The 18,925-nt window shown below is 43.8% G+C and overlaps 1 protein-coding gene across 1 annotated transcript in view; it reads right to left on the bottom strand.

Moving 5' to 3' along the window:
* Positions 1-18,925, bottom strand: part of LOC311102936 (deubiquitinase DESI2-like) — a 30,690-nt gene that overhangs the window by 4,767 nt on the left and 6,998 nt on the right. The window contains exon 4 of the mRNA XM_084144428.1: positions 81-153. Coding sequence (XP_084000554.1) covers positions 81-153 — 73 coding nt within the window. The remainder of the gene's footprint in view (positions 1-80; positions 154-18,925) is intronic.

The following is an 18,925-nucleotide window of genomic DNA, read 5'->3' as shown; positions in this document are numbered from 1 at the left end:
CTCCATTTTGCCAACAGCACACTGGTTGAATGAATGAATAAGTGAGTGAATGAGAAAGTAGTGAAGGTCTTCCTCTGTACCTCGGCCATAGATCTCAATGCCTGAGTGGTAGACTCCAACACCCAGAGTGGAGGTGTACTCGTTAATCCAGTACTAGAGAGAGAGAGAGAGAGAGAGAGAGAGAGAGAGAGAGAGAGAGAGAGAGAGAGAGAGTTACAGAGAGAGAGAGAGAGAGAGAGAGAGAGAGAGAGAGAGAGAGAGAGAGAGAGAGAGAGAGAGAGAGAGAGAGAGAGAGAGAAGTGTATTTTTAAACAGTTAGATACAGTATCCTGAAAAGGTTGGAATGCTCTTTTTTCAATTGATTCATTCTCCTAAGGATACTAAGTAGATCGTAGTACAACATATCTGACTGGAGACTGTTTATGGTTTTGATCAGAACCATACACCAGGGTTTAGTTTGTTAAGTGCATACAAAGCTATCATACATTTCCATTATGTCATGGCTTCCCCTGAATGCAGGGTAAGTGGCTGGTTGTCATGGCTTCCCCTGAATGCAGGGTAAGTGGCTGGTTGTCATGGCTTCCCCTGAATGCAGGGTAAGTGGCTGGTTGTCATGGCTTCCCCTGAATGCAGGGTAAGTGGCTGGTTGTCATGGCTTCCCCTGAATGCAGGGTAAGTGGCTGGTTGTCATGGCTTCCCCTGAATGCAGGGTAAGTGGCTGGTTGTCATGGCTTCCCCTGAATGCAGGGTAAGTGGCTGGTTGTCATGGCTTCCCCTGAATGCGGGGTAAGTGGCTGGTTGTCATGGCTTCCCCTGAATGCAGGGTAAGTGGCTGGTTGTCATGGCTTCCCCTGAATGCAGGGTAAGTGGCTGGTTGTCATGGCTTCCCCTGAATGCAGGGTAAGTGGCTGGTTGTCATGGCTTCCCCTGAATGCAGGGTAAGTGGCTGGTTGTCATGACTTCCCCTGAATGCAGGGTAAGTGGCTGGTTGTCATGGCTTCCCCTGAATGCAGGGTAAGTGGCTGGTTGTCATGGCTTCCCCTGAATGCAGGGTAAGTGGCTGTTGTAATGCAATACTGATCGTCCTACTCAGCACTTTAGAGACATTTGGTAAATGGAGGTTCTTTCTTTCCTCCTCACAGGATATTGATGCTCATGGACAGGCATGATAAACAGAGAGAGGGACACCAATTGAATTCCCCTTTAAGGTAAAGTCTGAGATATGGTTTGCTTACAACTATGCTATAACTACTATGTGTGGTGTGTGTGTGAGAGAGAGAGAGAGAATGTATGCAGTGAAATGGGCATGTCAGGCAGTGTGACCAACCAGGGCAGTCACTTGTCTCATTGCACATTTCGCAACTCTAAATCGCGGAATTAAAAAGTATATATTTGAATTATGCATGTTTGTATTTTCATTTCAAAGCCAGAAATGAATGCAAAGTAAATTGTAATTAAAATATTAATAGAAGCAGGTCTGACCACCAAGCACCTGTTCACAGAAACACAGTTGGGAGAGGGGAAGGGATGTGGCTCACATTCCATCTACACAGGCTACACTTTTAGAAAAAAGGTTATATCTAGAATCTAAAAGGGTTATTCTGCTTTCCCCATAGGAGAACCCTTTGAAGAACTGTTTCTGGTTCCAGGTAGAACCCTTTCCGCATGGAACCGAAAAGGGTTCTCCTATGGGGACAGCCGAAGAACCCTTTTTTCTACGAGTCTACCCCCAAAGATCCCCTCTTTTCCCAATCACGTCTCAGAGTAGGAGTACTGATTTAGGATCAGTTTAGCCTTTCAGATCACAATTAATCAAGTTACATGGACAGGAAAGACCTGATCCTAGATAAGAACTTGATTCATACGGCCCCAGACTTTTGGTAACACCCCTACCTTCGCAGAACCTCTCTCCTCCCCAATCAGACCTCCTCCTGAACCTTTGTGGAGGGTGGGTGTCCTGAGGGCGTGGGGGGGGGGAGGGGGGTTGTTAAAAGACATCCACATCCCACCAGCTGGGCCCTCCATTAATAATAGAGAGCAAGGTTCCTGACTGACTGACACAGTGTCAGTGAAACGACAGTGAAGTGTCAAAACACTATCCATAAGCTTACTGTTGCAGGCTCTCACATAGAACAGTTGTCTGAATACCCTATCTGTATTAGAATTGGTGGACTGTTAATGCAAATAATCTAACTGTATTTTGTGGACTGGAGGTGTGGAGTTCTGTGTGGTTGGTCTTCGTTTGAACTTGACACCATCTGTACGCCACTGAAAGAGTGAGCACTTGGTATTTGGTAATCATGTCTTGCATCTCTTTGGTCTAAGGCTGTAAGGACGCATGCATTCTCTGAGGACCTCCCACATTCAACTGTCTGTCTGTCCATGCAGAAATATCATCACACCTCACTACACATCATCCTCCAGTCTCTCTCTCTCTCTCTCTCTGTGTCACTATCTTTCAGAAATCGACCCATCAATCCTTCTCTCACCAGCTAGGTTTCCATCCAATTGGTGAAAGATTTTCATGCGTATATTTAAAAATATGCATTTTCACACCAGTGGTGTGTTCCACCAAACGGACTTGCTGAGGATAACAAGCAGTCCGTGGTGACGTAGTGATGACGTAGTGATGACGTAGTGCACATAAAAGGTACTTTTTCATGTATCAAATAAAAATCTAAAGTTCAATGTGTTTCCATCACATTTTCAACTCTACCGAGATAGTTTTGTTAAATAGCTAAATGTGCCCACTCTGGTCTTGGCAGGTGCGCTCTAGCCAGCAGCTCCCAGATACAGTGTGGATCGGCTGTGCTAGTAGGCTAGGCTACATGATGACAGTATTATGGATAAGAGTGCTGTGCTAGTAGGCTAGGCTACATGATGACAGTATTATGGATAAGAGTGCTGTGCTAGTAGGCTAGGCTACATGATGACATTATTATGGATAAGAGTGCTGTGCTAGTAGGCTAGGCTACATGATGACATTATTATGGATAAGAGCGCTGTGCTAGTAGGCTAGGCTACATGAGGACATTATTATGGATAAGAGTGCTGTGCTAGTAGGCTAGATGATGACATTATTATGGATAAGAGTGCTGTGCTAGTAGGCTAGGCTACATGATGACATTATTATGGATAAGAGCGAGAATAGGTTTATTTGTCAAACTGCAGACAAGCGTCGATCAACATGTCACCAGAATAAGACCATCGATACACATTTTACATTTTAGTCATTTAGCAGACGCTCTTATCCAGAGCGACTTACATGAGCAATTTAGGGTTAAGTGCCTTGCTCAAGGGCACATCGACAGATTTTTCACCTAGTCGGCTCGGGGATTAGAACCAGCGACCTTTCGGTTACTGGCACAACGCTCTTAACCACTACGCCACCTGCCGCCCTGCCCTATCACCACAACCCTGTGAACCCTTAGCTCATTCCATCTGTAGCCTAATAAAGTAGTCCACACAACCTATCATCAAGTCAAGTGACTCCAAGTTTACCTCCATCAGACGGTTATTATATCAATATTTAAAACATAAAAAAAGGTGTTTCCACCGCCACTTCTCGCATAATTAATTCTACAGACACAAAAAGATCCCACCGTCTGTCGACATTTCCTGTTTCCATAAGCCCTGTCGTGACTTTATTAATGCGTCAGGTAATTCATCCACATTTAAATGGTTGGATGGAAATCTGGTTACTGTAGAGATTACAATCAATTAACCAATCAAAATGTTTTTTTAATGAAGTTTGGTTCGATTCCCAAGGGGGACAAGTATGAAAAAAGTATGAAAATGTATGGACTCTATACTGTAAGTCGCTCTGGTTAAGAGTGTCTGCTAAATGACTAAAATGTACATCTCCACCAATCCATTCCCTTTAAAGTTCACATGAAAGGGAAGAAAATTGGGATGAAGCCTATGACTCTCAATCTATACCGTGGTCACTCTTTCTGGTTGCCTGGCTACCCATCCATATCGCTCAGCCAAACTGCCGTTTCTTCTCGACCATGACCCCCTACGATTTCTAGAACGCAAAAACATTCTGACTGTTCAAAAGGTTCTCAGAAGCTGATAGGTTGAGCCAGAGCCTACACGATGATGTTATTCACTTCGATACCCTTGATTGGTTAGATTTGTTCAAGACGATCCAAATCACTGATGAATTTGTTTTGCACAACGCCCCTCATTTTGAAATCCACACAAAACAACTTCTAGGAGGGGCAGTTTCAGACTGAATGTATGTAGCAATTATATTCAGGGTGAGTCGTCGGGCAAAGCTAATTGACTATCTTTCTGGGGTTGTTGCACGCAGCCCTTGCATGACCTGTAGTTTTCCAGCCAATGACTGGGTCCCAAACAGAACTGGGCTGGCCATAGGGAAGTTCGGGCAATTGGCAGATGGGCTAGTCAGTCTTTAGTCCAGTGGGACTAAATTAGGTGTTTTGCGCAAAATTATAATAAATTAGCTAATAATGGGATCTTCTAGGGGGAAAAAAATGAGCCTCTGTGGACGTCATAATGAAAACTATTGGGCCAGTGTGTTTGAAATGCCTGGGCCGATTTCTGGTCCCAGTCCATCCCTCGTCCCAGCAGAGCAGAGCTACAGTGGGATTTTAAAATCAGGCGTTTGAGCAGCTGTGACTTTCAGCTCCACTGGGGGGTCCTCGTCTATCTGTGACTGCTGGCCTGGAGATGGGAAGAGAGGGACCATGGGGGGTCCTCGTCTATCTGTGACTGCTGGCCTGGAGATATCAGAGGGGAAGAGAGGGACCAACACTGCACCTGCCTGGTTGTCCTACCACAGACTAAATATCCATTCTGGGGTGTGTGTGTGTGTAGGTTGTGTGTGTGTGTAGGGTGTGTGTGTAGGGTGTGTGTGTGTGTGTGTAGGGTGTGTAGGTTGTGTGTGTGTGTGTGTGTGTGTGTGCGCGCCAATAGTAGGTTAGTATGTCACATTGATTCCCATGCACATAAAAGTTCAAAACACACAATCTTACCATATCATACACATTAAGGATGACAGGTTCATTGGCCATGATTTAATCCTGAGATGGGAAGGCAACGTCCTCCCCCTCCGACGTTATTGCTCTGGGAATAGTAGCACCTTTAGACCCTGACACCCAAGAGGTGCATAGGATACGATTCTGCTTGATGTGCGCTTCCCGGATGGGGCTACTCACACTGCGCCGTATTGGATGGAGCACCGCGATGGAAGGATGGATCGAATGTCTGTCATGCTCCAGCCTCAGCCAAAACAAAGAATTCGGTCCAATAATTCTACCCGTTCAAGCGTATCTCGATTGTAGAAGTTGGGGGGAAAAAAGTATCAAATATCAAGGCAGCGAAACGTCAACGACTAATGTTTCGCTTTTTTGGCTGTAAAGACCACAGGCACGCACATGACGTTACTAGATCCAGACCCGAGTTAGCTCGCTTCAGTAGCTAGCTCGAGCTAGACAGTTGCAGAACTGTTGAACACGGCCCATTTCCAATGCAAAAGCAAGAAAAATAGGTGCTCCGGAAACCAAATTATGGTTACCGTTAGTTTCACTTTGCTAGACTCCGTTGTCGCATAAACGGCGATCAATTGCCAGTATATTGAGATGCTAAAACAGCACCGCTGGGAGGATGAATATGCGAGTGTTCGAATCCGGAAATGTCACCCCGGGCCGAGAGCCGCCGAATATCACTTTTCTCTCAAACGCGGCCACTGAAGACGGCAAGGCAAAAATAGCTAGTATATAAAAGCTAGCTGGCTATAGCTTTCCGTATTGTTTTACCGTTCACTTTTGGCTTGTCAGCTGTGTGGTGAAAACTAGCAACAGCGCAGGTATAGACGGTATCAGTGGTGCATGAAGTGGCCCACATCACACAGACAAGATCGAGAGAGAGTCGAGTCGTTTTGCCGTAGCTAGCTAGCTACCGTCCTCTGTCTCTGTCCGTTCGATGAGATATACGATTGGGTGGGGAGGATCTCTCACCACAAAAAACGATGATGTCCTCCGGTCTCGTTAAAACTGCTCAAAAGAAAGTGAATGACATAATCCGAACCGTGTGGCGCGTGCCTCACAGCTGGCGGAACGTCCTGTGCACGAGCCGGGTCCTATGGGAATGGGAGGATTCGATTATGCTGCGCCGCGGGGCACCGGACTATGGCCCGTGACGTGAACGGGAAAAAGCGGTGAGAGAGGAGCGGCCTCTTCGAATGGAACAGTAATCTACGCGGCTTGGTCATGTTGTCAACAAGGCAGCATGGTGCATCGTCCAAAAACAAATAAAGCGTTTTTATCAGAAGCAACCACTTCTGCATGTGAAAACAGAATCCTACTCATTACTTCACACGCTCCTACCTCACTTTTGTTTTGAGCCAACTTTGCTCCGGCTTTTGAAAGGGGTACCAGATGCCATGTTGAAACCAACGGGGAACTCGGAAATCTCTGACTTCCGACTTCAGTGCGTTCAAAACAACTTGGAAAAAAACAAGCTCCAACTGGGAAAAATCGATTTGAACAGTCAACCAACTCGAGAACTCTGCCTCTTTCTAGAGCTCTGACTTTCCGACCTGAAGATCACTGACGTCATGATTTGACCTCGTATTTTTCCGAGTTCCCAGTTGTTTTGAACACGGTATGACTCACGCCCGGGAAGCAGCCCTGTTCCAAAACGAACGCAATCAAATTTCACCCGGTGCAAAACATGCATACACGGGCACCCGAGACAGATTAATCGAGTCCCCTCTATGAGTGGGGAGGAGAAATGTTGATTACATCATCGTGCTAGCGCTACTGGCTGCTTCGGCTCCAAGCATCCCTCCTTCCGCAACCAATTGACGATGGACTGCATACATGAGATGGGGTGGGGGCGTGGAGTTGTAGCGGTCAACAGAGTGTTTACGGGAGAGATCTATGCTTTTATTTCAAACTTTTCACTTTAACATCATGATTGATCGTCATCCTCATTAACCTCGTCATTTTACAGAGCAAGCCATTTGGGGAATTTCTACTAGAAATCTTTAGGAGGGGAACCCATTCATTAGGCTAACATCACAACATAAAACAAAATCCTTGCTGCTTGAAAGATATGCGACAAGGCTCAAACAAATACAAGAATGAAAAAGGATCACATGCTGAGCATAAAGGTTTATTTTTATTTAGAATTGTTTTACCCATTGTAAAAACAAACACTGCTTGATTAAGGCAAAAGTTACACAATCCATAACATTGATAATCTGCAAATATAGTATTGGCTAACAACAATGTAGGACAAAACGTACATGAATTGTGACCTTTAATGTGCTGTACAGTACGTCTCCTACAGATTAGTAATAAAGGGACAAATATAACTCACTTCCAATTATTTCAAGCCTCGTTGTGATTATTTCATACACACCTCATGTGCTTTAAATTAAAACAAATACATATTCTGCATTTCAATTTTAGTCATTTAGCAGATGCTCTTATCCAGAGTGACTTACAGTTCATTCATCTTCTACCCCCAAGCCATAAGACTTCTGAACAATTAATCAAATGGCCACCCGGACTATTTGCATTGACCCCCCCCCACCACCACCTCTATTTTTACACTGCTGCTACTCGCTGTTTATTGCCTATGCATAGCCACTTTACCCCTACCTAGACGTACAAATTACCTAGACTAACCTGTACATTGACTCGGTACCAGTACCCACTGTATATAGCCTCTTTATTGTGTTACTTTAATTTATTTAGTAAATATTTTCTTAACTATTTTGTTTAAACTGCATTAAAGGGCTCGTAAGTAAGCATTTCACATTAAGGTCTACACCGGTTGTATTTTGATCTTAAGATAGCTAGGTGGGACAGCCACATATCACAGGCATAGAAAGTACATTTTTCCTTAATAACGTAGCTGTCAGAAGTAGAAGGGGGAGGTAAAGTGCATCTGCTGGTTCATTTTTTTATATTTTATTTTTGTGAGGTGAGGAGGATCATTTAAAATTGTGTTTGAAGAGGTAAGGTTTCAGATGTTTTCAGAAGATGGGCAGGGACTCCGCTGACCTAGCTTCAGGGGGAAGCTGGTTCCACCATTGGGGCGGGCCAGGACAGAGAAGAGCTTGGACTGGGCTGAGCGGGAGCTGTCCTCCCCTAGAGGGTGGGCGGGCCAAGAGCCCTGAGGTGGTAAAACAGCGTGCTGAGGTTGGGGTGTAGGGTTTGAGCATAGCCTGATGTTAGGGAAGTGCAGTTCCTCTTTCTGCGCCGTAGTTAAGCAACATGGTCTTGTAGTGGATGCGAGCTTTGACTGGAAGCCAGTGGAGTGTGAGGAGGAGCGGGGTGACATTGGAGAACTTGGGAAGGTTGAAAACCAAGCGGGCTGTTGTTGCAGGGGTTTGATGGCACAACATTTTTACATTTAAGTCATTTAGCAGACGCTCTAATCCAGAGCGGTTTACAGTAGTGAGTGCATACATTTTCATACGCAGGGAGCCCAGCCAACAGCGAGTTGCAGTAGTCCAGATGGGAGAGGACAAGTGCCTGGATTAGGACCTGCGCCGCTTCCTGTGTGAGGTAGGGTCGCACTATACAGATGTTGTAGAGCATGAACCTGCAGGAGCGAGTCACTGCTTTGATGTTTGCAGAGAATGGCAGAATGTTGTCCAGGTTCACGCCAAGGTTCTTTGCACTCTGGGAGGGCGACACGGTGGAGTTGTCAACCGTGGAGGAGGTCTTTGATCGGGCAAGCCTTCCTCGGGAGGAAGAGCAGCTCCGTCTTATCGATGTTGAACTTGAGGTGGTGGGCCGACATTCAAGTTGAGATAACTGCCAATCACACAGAGATGCATGTCGCCACCTGGGTGTCAGAAGGGGGGGAGGTGAAAAGTAGTTGAGTGTCATCCGCATAGCAATGATAGGAGAGACCACGTGAGGATATACATGGAGCCGAGTGACTTGGTGTATAGAGAGAAGAGGGCCTAGAACCGAGCCCTGGGGGACACCAGTAATGAGAGTATGTGGTGCAGACACAGATCCTCTACACATCACCTGGTAGGAGCGACCTGCCAGGTAGGATGCAATCCAGGAGTGTGCAGAGCCTGAGACGTCCAGCCCTGAGACGGTGGAGAGGAGGATCTGATGGTTCACGGTGTTGAAGGTAGCAGATAGATCTAGGATGATGAGAACAGAGGAGAGAGAGTCAGCTTTGGCAGTGCGGAGAGCTTCCGTGACACAGAGAAGCGCAGTCTCGGTTGAGTGACCAGTCAAGAAGATAATTCTGAGAGAGATTACGAGAAAGTTGATCAGCACGCTCAAGTGTTTCGGAAAGAAAAGGGATACGGGTCTATAGTTTGACGTCAGATGAGTGGAGTGTTGGTTTCTTGACGAGGGGAACAACTAGGACCATTTTGAAGTCAGAAGGGACGCAGCCAGTGGTCAGGGATGTGAGGTGGTCTCCAGAGATGGCCTGAAGAAGGGAGGAGGGGATGGGGTCTAGTGGACAGGTTGTTGGGCAGCCAGACCTCACTAGTCGCAGGATGTCATCTGGAGGTTGATGGGAGAAAGAGGTCAAGTCGTAAGGTAGTTCTGTGTTAGTGAGTCCAGTGGATTCAATAGGCTGAGTGAACGAGTGGCGGACGTCAACCTTTTTCCCCAAAGTGGTTGACAAAGTCGTCCACAGAGAGGGAGAAGGAGGGAAAAGTGTTTCCTAGTGTTGTGGAAAATTTGATCCAAAAGATTAAGGCAGAGACTATTTAATGATATAATAGAAAAATCTTGAATCAAGCTACTACAGGGGAGATCTAGCTCAGATCACAGGGAAGAACTCAAATAATAAATGGTTACATGTTGCCTATATAGTGTGAAGTGATAAAATCATATTGTTTACACAATTCGTTCAATACAAGCAACAGTTCCGGAATACAATGGCCCTGTTAAGGTGCGGTCATACCAGGAGTCTATGAAAGGCATAACGTCACAGTCCAACACAGAACATATCCCTTGAGCAGTTACAACAGCTCACCTCAAAAAAACGCTTGACCTCATCAATAAAGATGAGGTCAAGCGTATTGCCTGCCTTGTGAGTTGGAGGGGATTGGGGAAGGGTGAGGTCAAAAGAGGGAAGGATGGCAAAGAGTTGAAAATAAATTTAATCGAAGGCAGACATCGTGAGGTTGAAGTCGCCAAGTACGAAGAGCGGTGAGCCATCATCAGGAAATGAACTTATCAAGGTGTCAAGCTCATTGAGGAACTCTCCAAGGGAACCTGGTGGGCGATAGATGACAATGTTAAGCTGGAGAGGACAAGTGACAGTGACAGCATGGAATTCAAATGAGGAGATGGACAGGTGAGAGAGGGAGAAAATAGAAAATCTCCACTTAGGAGAAATGAGTAGACCTGTGCCACCACCGCGACGACCAGATGCTCTCGGACTATGAGAGAAAACAGTTAGATGGAGAGCAGCTGGAGTAGCAGTGTTCTCTGGGGTGATCTATGTCTCCGTCAGGGCCAAAAAGGTCAAGGGACTGAAGGGCAGCATAGGCTGAGATGAACTCTGCGTTCTTGACCGCAGATCAGCAGTTCCAAGCGCTGCCAGAGACCCAGAATTCCACATGGGTTGTGCGCTCAGGGTACACTAAATTAGAAGGGGTTGCAGTTAAGGGGTGGGGAGCGTCTGTAACGCCCACAGGGAGAGGAGTGAACCTGTCCAGTTGACAAAGCCACAAAAGAGCAAAAATGAGTCTGTAAATAACTAAGATACTCAAGTGAGAGAGTGGTGTGGAGTCTTCCTCGCGTTCCTTCCTTGAACAACTAGGCAGAACAGTCTTTGTTTTCGGGGACGGTTTTGCAACAAAACTGACAAACTAATACTAATTGTCTAGCAGAGGTGAAGAGCGCACCTCCCTGTACTAATTGCCTTGGAGAAGTTAAACTACTCCCCCTCCAATACAGGCGCTGATTACCAAAACAAGTCACAAATTGCCCTGCCCCATGATCCTGGTTGTTGTGTGTCAACTATCTGCAAATTATGAGCAGACAGCAGTTCACACACAAATTAGGCCACTGGGAAGACAGGCAGCGCTCACAGTAGATGGCCCTAGTTTGCAAAAAGACCACAACAGATAGACAAAAAAAATTTATACTTATCACTCCTGGAGATATCAGGAATCCTCTAGCTGTAGAATGAAGCAAATTGCACCCAATTCTCTACCTAGTGCACTAAGGGCCCTGGTAATAGTAGTATTATGTCTCGTTGGGCCTTGGCATAGATTCTATAAGTGTCTGGAACTCTATTGGAGGGATGCAAAACCATTCTTCCATTTGGTGTTTTGTTTTTGCTGGTGGAAAACGCCATCTCATGCGACGCTCCAGAATCTCCTATAAGAAAGACAGTCTAAACAGTTCTCGCATATTTTCTGAAAAAAAAAAATTATACAAGTTTTGTTCACCAGAATTTTTTCGGCGGTTCGCGCACACAAAAATGTTTTCTTGAGGCAAGTCGAAGTCTACGCCGCTTCATTGGTGATTTGGTCAACAGTATTACTCCTAGTAATAGTTGGAACTATGAACGGGATTCTTCAAATGAAGTGTTTGTTGTCGTTCAACGAGAGAAGACTAGTTTTCACTTGAGAAACACTGCACCAAACATCTTAGTTCATGTAAAATTGCGTGACCTTCGGCGAAAACCTCCAAATTAATTCTGACTATTTTAAAGAAGTTCGCTACATTGTCTCAAAGAGGGACAAACGGTAATATTGCAGCTTTTTAAATTCCTTTTTTAAGCGAAGGTATTTTAAGGGAGTATGCCAGGCACTGACATTCGCTTCGCCTAACCAAGTTCTTCTAGGAGCAAACCGAACCTAGCATACGGACTGTAAACCCATATGTGCTCTTTTGAGACCCCTCTGTTAAAGTCACTGAGATCTCTTCTTCTAGCAAAGGTAGCAAAAATACTTTGGCAAGTGGCCATTGTCATGTGAATTTCTATCTCTAATTCAACCTAAGCTTGAATCATTACCAGAGGTTGTAAGGCTCTGGTTTTAATCATCAATGATTCAAGGTCCACAACCCACAAGTATTATCTGTATATTTATTCATGGTGAGCTCTGACGCCAAAAACACAAACATACGATTTTATACCTCCTGAACTTGACTCCTCCCACCTTTAGGTGGCTTTTCTAAACAGTTTCCGCCTTCCCCTTCACCCTTGAATGTTTAGTACCGCCCCCTCTGTTAGGGGGTTGACACTACATGATAATTCTAACATTTATACTGTATTTGGGGTGAAATCCTTTAGTCATTATTCTTAAAATCCAAATTAATCTAACAATCCACCCCTTTGACTAAATATTCCCACATTCAGGATAAATGTATTTTACAAGCATGATTAATCTCAGAGATCACATCAGAACTAATAAACATTTCATCCAATTGCGGTCTTTCAGGGTCCAAATCCTCGTCATCCACCAAGCCTGGAGGATCGTTTTTCACATTCCCCTGGTCAGAGTCCGGAGTCAGTCCATCTCTCATCATTGTTTAGATACTGCATTTCACCAACGCCTGACTCACCAATCCTCGGACACAGGGAACAAGACAACAACCACATAATACAAGAATACCCATACAAACACTGACCGCTCCTAAGATGGTGGCTGCTAGGGTTTTCCGTTTACCAAATATTTCATCAAACCACCCTATCCACAATGTACTAACTTCTGAGTTCAGTTCATCCTTCACTTAGTGCAGTTAATTCTGTAAGAGCTCTGGTGACTGTCCCATCCAGTGTGGTGTTGTTAGGGATAAATGTGCAACAATGGCTTATCTTTCTATAGACACCGGCCCTTTCTGCCTGATCTAGAACCAACCTCTACTAAGTTATGAGCGGGATGGCGGATAATCGCTCAGAGATCCCCTTTACTGCATCTCTAGTCTGGTCAATAAATCGTTGTTGGTTGTAATAGATATAATTTATCCAATCCATATTTTTGTTTATTGTCACCCACCAGAAAAATGTTGTAGTAAAACTCTCCCATATTTGATTTATAGCTTTGTATTCGTCTGGAACACCCCTGGGGATGCCTATACCATCTATCCAAATTGGGCTATTTCCTTCCTGACTTATATTTCTTTTTCTCCTAATTATTCTTCCTCTCACTGGTCTTTGATGACCAATTCTTACAGGTTGGACCAACAATACTGGTGCACAAGTACCCACCCATCCCTCTGGTAATGTCTGTCGAATGCTCCCTTTGTTAGTGCATGCCCACCACACATCAGTCAGAGGGATGGTTAGGCTCCTAATTTTTTTCCTCCCTTCCTTATCTAAATCAGTCACATTAATTATCTCCTTACAGCCATCAAAATCACCCAAGTTACGGGTGCCATTTCTATGTCTGTAACACTGGTATTCGCCAGGAGTTAAAGTGAATCTAGGTGGGCTGGCCGAGTATGTCAATTTTGCCAGCCCAATCCCTGTGCAATTTGGCTCTTTTTGATTGGACCCCAGGTCTAATACACAGGGAAACATTGCCTTTGGCATTGGGGCGGTCAACATTGTCGGTCGCCCAATGGAGCATGCATAACAATTGGTCTCCCCCAAGGCCCTAGCGGTGTATTTCATCCACTTTAACCAGAGATTCTCATCAGGGACCCCCTCCACTTCCCCTTGGTTCCATTCTTGGAGGAGAAAATCTTTCATAGTGGACGGGTTAGTCGAATTGACTCCGTCATCCCTTGACTGATCTACTCGGTCTATTGCTGTTAGTGGATTAATGACAGTACCTGTGCTTTCCATATCTTTTGACTCCATCAAATGTAATCTTAGACAAGTATCCCATCCGCATTTGTCCGCGCAAGCCCAGTAAGTTCTTCTCATGTCCTCTTTAGTGACTTTTACTATCGTTACTACCATCTCCGTGGGGATGTCGTTATACCTTCTTATCCTCCATCTGGACGTCCAGCCCCCCCCCCGTCTCATATCTCCTTCCCCCAGTATGTCTAAATACCTGAGCCCAGGAACAATCCGCCGAGGGAGCTGAACATGAATACAATGGGATTTTATAATCCCACGTTGCTTGCTTATCTGCCCCGATAAGATCCCTGATCCTAATTTTGAATCTTACTCCCCACCCTTCTCTGACCCCTATTTTGTAGATCACTCGTCCTTGACGGTCAGTATGTCGGGTTGCTTCCCTTTTATTTGTTAATAATGGTAAGGCCATAGCGTAATTGGTGCGAGGTGGTGGTGGATCTTGACATACCAAGACTATTGCCGAGACTATGATGCAGCTCAGGGTCACCCATATTCCCAAAAACCGCCAACCCTCTCCTGTCTTGAGTCCTTCTGCTCGGTACCACCCCATACTCACACCCTAGGAACACACTACAGTGATGATAGGTCTGGGTAGGAGATCTTCGTTGACAGAGGTGACCCCTGGACCCTGTGGCCCAGTTCTGCTCGCCAACTCTGCGTGTGCTAAGTGGTGCTTGTATGTGGTCTTACCTTCTTGCAGTGGGTAACATGGACCCAGGTTCCTCTCTCTGCTATTCTAATGGCCAAGGCGGTGACCAACATAACCTGATAGGGCCCTTCCCAACAGGCCTGCTTCCAGTTTTCCTTCTAGTGACTGGATGCTCACCAGTCACCTGGTTAGATAGTGGGTCACCTTCTACTTTAGTTCACCTGTGGGGCACAAAACCTCTGACATACGGGTGTGGTTAATAAACTATCTTCACACATGTTCAGATTAATCTAACAATTTCTGACTGCATTCTCTTTTTAGACTGTATCTAAAAAAAATTTTTTTTAAAAAGTATTTTGTCCTCTCCTTCGTATATTATTTAATCCTACAATTAGCCTCTTCCCCCCTCTTGACACATAGTTCTGCTCATGTGTCAATATTTACCACCTACCTAACATTCCCTTAGGTAATTTATCAACCAATTGCCATGCCTTTCATTTTTGAGATTGTCTTTTGCTTCTTTATTGCTCCTCCCACTTCCTTTGTCTTTTATGGCGGCTAAATTCGACTTTCATTCAGTTCAGAATCAATTAGTAATCCAATCAATCAATCTCTTATCTTGTAAAAACACTTATGTTTAGTTCAACCTCTGTTCTACCCCGGCTCTCCCGGGCTTGACCTGAAGACTGATTGTTGGACATGACAAGTCCATATTTAGGTCACTTAAGTCTTCTGCCTAGCAACAAAGAATAAAAACCTCTATGTTCGTGATTAACCCAGTTTTCTCTAATAGCCCACCAAAAAAAAAAACATCATCTTTAAATCACGACCAATGTCATATCCCTCTTTACTCTCTACCATTTGGGTAACATCCCTGATATATGTATGCCTCCCTAGAGTTCCCAATGATTTTACCATGGGCCGCCATTGCCTTCCCATAGATAAGATCACTTAATTTACCCGTATGCAGTACATAATGGAGTACCCAAGCTTTACAGCAGTCTATCCTTACCAAAAAGCTCATCATTCTTCATCTAATTTATTTTTTTTCTCTAGTCCCTATCTACCTGATCCTATTACTAAATCAATGATCTAGGCAACAGTTGTCTCGCCTTAGATTGTACATTCCTCTGATTACTGCAGCTTATTCCATTAATTTAGGTTCAAATATCCCCAACCAACCGTTCCATCCTACAGCATAGTAAACACCACCCATGAACTGCTGAAAATCCCCTAAATTCAACATAACAACCCTTTATAAACATCATGCTGGGTCTGTTTTTTTAAATTTGAAAAACCCAATTGAAAAACAACAATCAAAGATAGCCAGGCCCCACTTAATTTGGTAGCTCCCTTTTATGACCTGACTTCACTACTGCTTCCCCTTAGCAACATTCCAATGAGATAAGCTCATCTCTTTCTCCTGGTTATACATTTTGTTAACCTTCAATTACCATCCGTAATCTAAAGATGGTAGTACACACAAAACATGATACAGATATCCCCAGTCCTAACCCATGAATAATGTTTGTATCAATCTAATTCCTTATAACTAATCCATAAAATCACTCAAAATTCCTCGAGTATACAATGATTATTTAATTGATTACTCTAAATCTGCTACATGTGATCTCATTTCAAATGATCCATTATCAATTATTTGATCCACCCCCTAAGAAAATCTCTCTCCCCTTCTATTCTGGAGTTCTACCTCTACCAGCTATTTCCCCTAGTGGCCATTAAATACTCAGCTCCCGTATGTTATTTTTCTTACTCTATCCTGTCTACTATTCCGCTCATGATGGATTGCATCTCTCTTGACCTCGGCTAACGAAGTAGTTCCCCATCCCACTAAAGTCCTCTTAATATTCCTGCTTATTTCTGGTCTCATTCCACTAAGGAATGCTATTTTTTTAGCTGCTGATGGTACGGAGTATCATTTCCCTGTCCCTGGGGAGGCTCAGGTATGCCACTGTCTTCCTGTTTACATTCATGTACTTTGGAGAAGTCAGCATGTCGATGGTAATGTTCCCTTAAATTATTACACAACTCAGTTATTTTCCCAGCATATTGCCCATCATTTGCCCATGGTAGGACTGCTCCATTGGCATCCCCTGCAACCCACTGCCCCCGAACAGCTGCCCAATCTTTCCCAACTAGGGTTCTGACTGCCCTCTCAATTTCCCCTGTGTTTAGCTTAAAGCTTGCCGCTAGACTCTCCAAATCCCTCCTGAACCCCTCTATTCCTGTCTTAGGGTGCACTACACCCTCTATAGCTCCCACTACATCTCGCTGTGTCCACGCCCTATATACATCCAGTGTCTCTGGTGCATGCTCCTCCCCAGCCCTTGGGTTAGGCAAGGCTATCAAAGGGTACTGGTCATCCCCTTAAACTGTGTATTTCCTCTCTACTCTCCCTGAGTTCTGTAATTTCCTTCTGTAAAACTGCTCGTTGTCTCATCTTCTCCTGCTTGTTTTTCAACCCTAAACAGTTGCCTTCTCTCCATTTATTTTATTCTCTCCTCCTTAAACTGTGTACTTATAACCAATGTTTTTTCAATCCATCATCCTAATAGTAAAAATGATATCCCATTGTTCACATAACGAAACCAAATTATTTTTTAGAATCCACCATTTATTTTCATCCACCACTGGTGTTACTCAACCTATACAATAAAGTAATAACCATTTGAATTCATCAAAGCTCTTCCTCTCAGTAAAGTCTCCCGACCTCCACTTTTTCCCGCCAACCAGAGCCACAAATCATTCTCCTTTGTCCTCAACTCAACCCTCACAGCTCTATCGCTACTTCAGTTCGCCATCCAATTTCTTCAACTGTTCTCTCTGATTCGGCCCTAATCAATAAAACAAACACTTGATATCGTTGATAAGCATACATTTAAGGATGATATTCCATAATGTCATTCGTACTTGTAACATATTTTCATAGACCTATCTAGAATACTACTAAAGCTATCTTATGCAACTTTTAATACACGTAAAAACTATCTCTCTCTCCACCCATTCCCTATTGAATAAGTGCGTCTTCCTAGTTACCCCATAACCACGCCTCAAATCTTTTATTCAGCATTTAACCAACCAAATACTAAGTAGTATCCGGTTATCATTCATACCCGCCGTTGAATTCCCTCCTACACACATATTTCACCTTATGCCATTCAAATGCCCAACACAACATAATAGTTCAATGCAACCCTCTATTGGTTCTGCAAGTCGCTCCGGACCAGAGCGTCTGCCAAATGACCAAAAATGCAAATGTAAATATTCTCTACTTTCTCACTCATGGCGTACGTCTACGTTTGAGTGCGAAAGTTCATACATATGCATCGTTGGAATTTTATAGGTACCTCTCAAATAATCGCTTTGTGGTGTTTTTAGCCAATTCTTAATTGACACAAATCATTTTTTCAAACATGTTACCGGTTGAACCAAAAAATTGACTGTCCTATTCCTTTTCTTTACCCCTGCAGTCACGATGGTTAAATATTCCTTTGTTACCGTTAAAGCACTTTCGCGCTTAAAAAAACACTCGCTGTCTCTAGCCCCTCCTTTCGCTGTTTTTTCAAATCCGTTTCACATGCATCTGCCTAATCATATAACTTCTAACTTTTTTACTTCGAGATGCCCAATAAATTCATACCTCTTCTCCCAAATGGATCCATAAAACATATTTCTTCGATCTCTTCCTAACATATATCTTTCATCCCCCGTTAATTCTCGGACCTCTTTAGAAGATTTATTTCCCATGGTGGAAAAATAAGAAACCCCCCCCCCCCTTTTTGTAATAATTCAATCCCGAATTATTTTCGTAGGAGCTAATATTTTAGTGCGCCTCTAGAGCCAATGTATGATCTGCTTTTGTAATTAACCATTTAAAATTATTTAACCCCTAACCCAGAGTTTTTATTTAAAACTCCGGTTTCATGAAAAGAGTCAGTTAACCATTTTTTCTCACGCGACTTATTTTTAGCTCCTTCCTTGAAACAATTATCACATATTCCGATGGATTAAGTCTCACACATATACGACCTTATACAATCATTTGCTAAACTTATTTGCAAAGTTCTAGCAAATCCCCAGTCGTATACGTTACTCCCGACTCATCTATCTCACACGATGATAATTATCTCCCTGTTTATACTGTTACACTGCATCCCGTACAATGACAATATTAACTAGTTTACATTGGTGATGGCCATTCACCCCATGTCATTTCGGACTAGTTTATTTTTGTAATAGCTATTTACTTAGGGTCATTTTCGGACCCTCCCCAGTCGTAATAATTATTACCTCCTTTGAGATTTTGGTAACTATTGTCTGCCCTTTACAAGAATTCCTATTCTTATACAAGTTCAAATCATTTCACCAAAATCCATGAATAACAATTACTGACCTTTTCCTTGCAGTTTGGATTTAAATGCTTTTTCAAACTCGTTAACGTCTTTATCGTTCATAAGAGTAATCACCGGCCTG

The sequence above is a fragment of the Coregonus lavaretus genome (genome assembly GCF_964263955.1).
Source record: "Coregonus lavaretus genome assembly, chromosome: 27".
In the NCBI taxonomy this organism is placed as follows: Eukaryota; Metazoa; Chordata; class Actinopteri; order Salmoniformes; family Salmonidae; genus Coregonus; species Coregonus lavaretus.
Note: the sequence above shows the minus strand (reverse complement) of the source record. Positions and strands in the feature narration are given on the sequence as shown.